The sequence below is a fragment of the Cornus florida genome, unplaced genomic scaffold (genome assembly GCF_030987335.1).
Source record: "Cornus florida cultivar Cherokee Brave unplaced genomic scaffold, ASM3098733v1 CherokeeBrave_3.0.0_Hap2_Chr10, whole genome shotgun sequence".
Taxonomy (NCBI): domain Eukaryota; kingdom Viridiplantae; phylum Streptophyta; class Magnoliopsida; order Cornales; family Cornaceae; genus Cornus; species Cornus florida.
Genome location: NW_026775580.1, coordinates 111349814 through 111356567, shown reverse-complemented (window position 1 = coordinate 111356567; position 6754 = coordinate 111349814). Strand labels below are relative to the sequence as shown.

The 6754-nt window shown below is 34.1% G+C and overlaps 1 protein-coding gene across 1 annotated transcript; it reads left to right on the top strand.

Moving 5' to 3' along the window:
• The first annotated feature begins 3605 nt into the window (after nt 1–3605).
• On the top strand, nt 3606–5608 carry LOC132279851 (protein DETOXIFICATION 52-like). The gene has a single exon (XM_059781902.1). The coding sequence runs from the start codon at nt 3737–3739 to the stop codon at nt 5327–5329; it is 1593 nt and encodes a 530-aa protein (XP_059637885.1). The 5' UTR covers nt 3606–3736; the 3' UTR covers nt 5330–5608.
• The last annotated feature ends 1146 nt before the right edge of the window (nt 5609–6754 follow it).

Here is a 6754-nt window from a genome sequence, read left to right as displayed (position 1 = left end):
AGACGTTTTAGAGGACTTACGGATCATGGCAACTGGTAGGTTAGAAATTTACTAGGTATCCATGTTTCAACTAATTTGGGCACCCTAACTAGCTATGACCACCCGGATACCCACAAGAGTCTATACGGTTTGAAAAATTACCAACAGGTTGGATTTATCCTGATATTTGCATTATTATTATTATTTTTTGCTTGCTTGCTTGTTATTTACACACGTGTCTTTATCAAAACTTGAATTATATACTTTCTTTCAAAAGTTAAGGACTGATATCGTTAAGTCATTGATATATTTGCATCACTTTATATCTTGATACAAATTTTCCTTCCGTGTAAGAAGTTTTATTTATTTATTTTTAGTTAGTACTCACACACATATATATTTTTACTAAAACACCAGATTAAATTCTTGACTTCTCTTTAAAATATAAGAGTCTGATAACATTATGTCACTATTGACCTGTTAGTATTACGTGTGAGATTTCACAAACACATTTTTCCTACTCGAACTATCTTACTTAGCAAAAGTCTTTCTGCTTGAGTTCAATAGATACTCTATTCTATACAGGTGGGGGGACGAACAACCTCTATAAAAAAAAATATATACATATTATTAAAAAAAAGAGGGCACTTGCCCCGTGGTCCTATATTGCCTCCCTCAATACAGGTATAGGCATAAAGAGAAATAATTAGAATTTTTGATGGAAAAATCATAATTCATTTTTCTATATGTTTTATTTTTTATTTGATAGGACGCACTTAAATACGAGAATATTATCTGTCTCATTGATGGCATATAGGCGAACGACCTATGTTGAATGATCAGAAAAACACGATTTTGGATTCCTTACAATTTTGTGATTGCGAGTAGGTGATTTGCAAAGTATTCGTATTCCTTCAGCAACAATTGGACAAAAAGTTGATCGTTTATTTAGAATATGTTTTATTAGTTCGCAAAATAATTAATTAAAGAGTGAGCTTGGGGTTGGCAAACTAATTAATTAAATTTGTTTTATTATTATTTTTATATAAAAAAATTCGTTAATTTTTTATTATTTTATTAACATCGAGCATCCTTCTAAGGACGATGGTGCAACGATCTCTGTTTCCATTGACAAATTTTATTGTGATGTATGCATTTGTGTCTAACAGTCTATTAATATATGTCTAATGATCAGATTGGTGGATTTTTACCCATTCACTTTATTCATTTGAAAATTTAAACCCTCACTATTTACTCATCAGTAAACTTTGATCAATTTGATTTCACCTTCACCATGCACTCGATCACTAATCCTTGATCAACTTGATTTCGTTATCTAATTAAACACTTTCTTTCGAACAAAGATGTACCATTATTACTTGAAAAAAAATAAAATAAAGAATACAAAGGGAGTCCATCATATCTATTATCATGCAAATGTAGGTTTTTTAACTTTATAAATTTTGAAGGGCAAATTGCATAAAATCTCTGTTCACTTCCAATTTTTGGTAAGAAACCCATCTAAATAAAAATAAAAAAACTAACATAAGACCCCCTAATTATCTAATCTGTTGCAAAATAATTTTATAATGACTAAACTACCCCTCAATATAAATTTAATAAAATGATACGCCTTTAATATTAAATCAAAATTAATAAAAATAATTCATCTGGCATAATTTTTTTAATGGTGAGTCTCTAAGAACTTGAAAATATCTTGAAACAATTTTCAAAAGTTTCTTAAGTTTCTATTTTTAAAAAATAAAGAAGGAAATAAAAAACCAAAAATTAAAATCATTTTAAAGTAAACCTAAATTTTCTTAAAGTTAAATTTTTTTAAAAATTTAAAAGGAATTAGAACCTAAAATGAAAATATTTTTTAAATTTATATTAAGGGATATTTCCATCAATATAACCTCACTTTGCTACATATTTGATAGTTATGGAGGTTCTATGTCAACTTTTTTCTTAAATAGGGATTTCTTGTCAAAAATTGAAAGTAAAGGAGATTTTATGCAATTACTTGTTTTTTAATTGATTTTATATGAATAAGAGTTGATTTCACAAATTAAAAATATTAATAACATCATGATATTGTCAATCCCACTAGTAAAATCAATCAAAATTATGCAACTTTTATACTCTCCTCGTCATTTTCCTAATTTTATTCATAAAATGAGGCAATCAACGTACAAATGCTATCATCTTTGCTAAATTTGACTACAAAAGGAAAATAGTAGTACCATTGAATGCTTAGATTGAATCATTCTAATCTCTCATCTCAAAATAAGTGTTCACATTTTTATATTTTGCTTTTCCAAAATAATTATCCCCATTCAAGAGTCAATTACTATATTTTATAACATTTCTAATTTTGAATATTTAAAAACAACTAAATGTAAAACATTATCATTTATACCAAGTGGTTTCGTTAAAGTGTCAGACTTCCATTCTCTGTATCTACTAATCTAATTTTTAACACTTCTTGCCTTGTAAAAAAAAATACAAAGGGCCTTGTGGTCCAGTAGTATCTCATCTATCTCCCGAAATAAACAAAGTAGGTGTGTGAGTTTCTTTCCAATAAAAAAAATAAAAATAATAATAAACCCATCATAAATATATTTGACAATTCATTCCCTACTAAAAAAAAAAATGAATCAATCTTAAAAATTAGGTTTTTAAAAAGTTGACAATGGGATGAATGGAATATATATATATATTTAATGACATTGGGCTATATTCTCTCTAAATATACTTGTATACAAATTTTGTTTCAATGGAAAAAATAATTGGAATCTAATAACAGATGTGTGTATGGTGATACATGTATATAACCCTGGAAAATTAATGTTTATTTTTTTTTGTCGTCGTGGTAGTCGTTGTGGTGACAAAAAAAAAATTATCCCAATATTTTTGGCGAAAGTCAGATTCTCTACCATAAAAAGAACGAGATGATAAGGAAAAGAAAAAGAAGACAAAATTTAAAAGATAGAGTAAGTTTCATTAATTACCAAAATAAATACTTCTAATTTTTTTTATAAATATATATTTTTTGACTTGTTAAAAATAAAATTAATATGTTGACAAATTAGGCTCCGGCACTTGGAATACAATTTCAAGAGAGATGCCGTAAAAAAGAAGGGGCAGCATAGTCCTTTCACGACGAAGGCGCCCCATTAGTTGAACAAACGGTGCGCAAATCACAATCTATGGATATGTGTGACTGTGGACTTGTGGAGAAAAGTGAAAGCAGAGTCGCCGGAGATCATGAAATCACCCAAAAAGATATCGGTAAAAACTCATTCTGCATATATTTTACACAAACAATATTGTATATAGATATATTGGAAATTGAAGCTCTGAGACTGACAATTCTGACGTTTCTTTTTCTAAGCCACATAAAGCAAGAAATTAAATTAAATTACTACTACTACTCCTACTACAATTCACACTCATATATACATCTGGAAAATCAGGTCACCACTCACCATAAAGAATCACTGGTAAATTTATAAAAAATAAAAAATAAAAAAGATTAAAAAAAAATAAAAAAACAAAATTGAATTAAATAAAAAAACTAAAAAATGCCCCACCTCACCTCGTCTATTAATAGTTATCTTGGCCTTCCAAGTCGAAAATCAATCTATACACACACAGATAAAGCTTAAAGCTTTTTATAGTGAGAGAGAAAGGGGAGTGGTCTTCATGAGAGTATCTCTGAAGCAGATAAACTTATTCAGGATTTTGTTCTATCACCATGTGCAATCCAAACAGCACACCCGCCATAGCTGTAACTGAACAACCAAACCAAACACCACAAACCCATTTCTACTTCAATCTGTTATCACTACCAGACACCATCAAAGACCACGAAAACCCCAAACCAGACTCGAAAAACAGAACCCAATTCATCACTTACTCACAGATCATCAAAGAGACCAAAGCACTCTTTCACCTCTCTTTACCCATTGCACTAACCGGCCTCATCCTCTACTCTCGTTCTATCCTCTCCATGCTCTTCCTCGGCCACCTCGGTGACATCGAACTCGCTGCCGGCTCTCTCGCCATTGCCTTCTCAAACATCACCGGTTATTCGGTCCTCTCCGGCCTAGCTTTAGGCATGGAGCCTCTCTGTTCACAAGCTTTTGGTGCCAATCGTCCCAAGTTTCTCTCTCTAACTCTACATCGCTCTGTTATTTTCCTACTTGTTTCCTCCATACCCATCACTTTTTTATGGCTCAATGTTTCCAAAATTCTTATATATTTACACCAAGAACCCATTATCACACGCTTGGCTCACACGTACCTCATCTTCTCTCTCCCTGACCTCTTCACCAACTCCTTCATTCACCCAATCCGCATTTACCTTCGCGCTCAAGGCATCACCCACCCGCTCACGTTAGCATCACTCGCCGGCACGATTCTCCACTTACCCATCAACTTCTTGTTCGTCTCTTATCTCCGGCTCGGCGTCGCTGGTGTCGCCGCCGCCTCCGCCGCGTCCAATTTCATCGTCTTGGTGTCTCTAGTTCTGCACGTGTGGGCCACTGGATTGCACGTGCCGACGTGGACCACGCCGAGCCGAGAGTGCTTCACCGGCTGGAAGCCGCTGATTCGGCTTGCTGGGCCGAGCTGTGTTTCGGTGTGTTTGGAGTGGTGGTGGTACGAGATCATGATCGTGCTGTGCGGTCTACTGGTGGACCCCAGAGCAACGGTGGCTTCAATGGGTGTGTTGATACAAACGACGTCGTTGATATATGTGTTTCCGTCGTCACTCGGGTTCGCGGTTTCAACTCGTGTGGGGAATGAACTCGGAGCGAATCGACCCGATAATGCTCGGGTGTCAGCCGTGGTGTCTATATTTTGGGCGGCTCTGATGGGTTTATCAGCGACGTTTTTTGCTTCTGGAATGAGAGGTACGTGGGGCAGGATGTTTACTAACGATGTCAAGATCCTACGGTTGACATCGGCTGCTTTGCCAATCCTAGGGCTGTGCGAGCTCGGGAACTGTCCACAGACAGTCGGGTGTGGGGTGGTCCGTGGGACGGCCCGACCCAGCACCGCGGCTAACGTGAACCTGGGAGCATTCTATCTGGTGGGAATGCCAGTGGCGATTGGGCTTGGGTTTTGGACAGGGGTTGGTTTTTGTGGGCTGTGGATGGGCTTGTTAGCAGCCCAGGTATGTTGTGCGGGGCTGATGTTGTATGTGGTTGGGACCACGGACTGGGAGTACCAAGCGATGAGGGCACAGGTGCTATCGTGCACAGGATGTGGAGAAACCGCACTGTCCGGAGATTGTGACGATCAGAACAAGGAACCCTTGATTTGTATAATGGTCACTTCATCATGATAACCAAACGATTGATGTAATTTTTATTTTTTATATAACCTTTTATTTTTCCTATTAATTTTCAAGTTTGATTGTGAATGACTTACCTAATTTGGGATTTAAGAGAATTAGTAGTAAAGATGTTGATTTATTTATTTTCTGGGATTGGCTATTTCTATCCTTAACACACTACTCACTGTCTATGAATCAAAATTGCCCCTATTCAGAAAAAATAAAAATAAATAAATTATTGCCCCTAAAGGCTTTATATATATGTAACTAATTTAATTCCGTAGTTTTCACATCACCACCCAAGTTGTAAAGAGGTAGTAATAAAAATCTACAAGTATTAAATTTAAACGTTTTGTCTTTCCAATGTTTGGTTATTTTGTAATTTGTACGTTTGGTTATGTTTCATAAATCGAAACATTCTCTCTCTTAGCATTGACTGACAAAATAACGCACAAAAAAATGGTAAATAGTAGTCGTAAATATCAATTCAATAATGAAGCTCAATAATATTTGCAACACCTGCATGAATGTACCCTTAGACCAGTTAATAGACTTTTGTGTGCACTTGCATGGATTTTTGGTAACTTACATATATGACAAAGATGATGACTGGTCTTAAATGTCTGACAAAAGATGATCGATGACCAAAGAAATATGCAATCCCACACTTTGTTCTTTTAGGTGCGAATATTTTCCTTGGTTATAATTTACTTGAACATTGGTGTACGTTAAAGAAATCATTGAATAATAGAAGATATTTTAGAAAATTGAGAGGGTGGGTTTATACTTTATACCACTGAAGAGGTTGAAAGCGATGTCTAAAGCTATACCATTCTCCCCAAGGATGAATAATTAGGGAATATTATTACATTTACAAGGAGTTTTGCACCTTTATTTATGATTTTACGCGGAGCTAAAGTCCTTATGTTTTCAAAGAATAAAATTAACTTAAATGTTGATATTTATTTGCTGAAATTATTTTTATTATTTTTAGGTACTATTTTTGTACATACAAGTATTACTACTATTCGACCTTATAATCAAATATATCTTGATTGTAAAGAATCATGCATTATAAATTAAGCTCCACTATCTTGGCTATTAATATTGAAGTGATCCCAAAAAGACGAGATACGTATTTTTATAAAAAAACAATTCTTAATTACGTATCTTTACATGATGGTTTTTACTCCAAGGAAAAGCGGGACAATTAGGTTGGGTTGCTTTTTCTAAACTGAAAGTATATATATATACACATTGAATCCTTTGAGCTTCTAAGTACATATAATGCATGGTTCTGAATATAAGGAACCAATTTACCTTAAGTTGATCTGATAAACGTCTAAACAATGGATTAATTATTAAGTAGAATAATCACATCAGCTACATAAACGACGAATGGAAATCATCAAACTGACCATACATGTTGAGTCA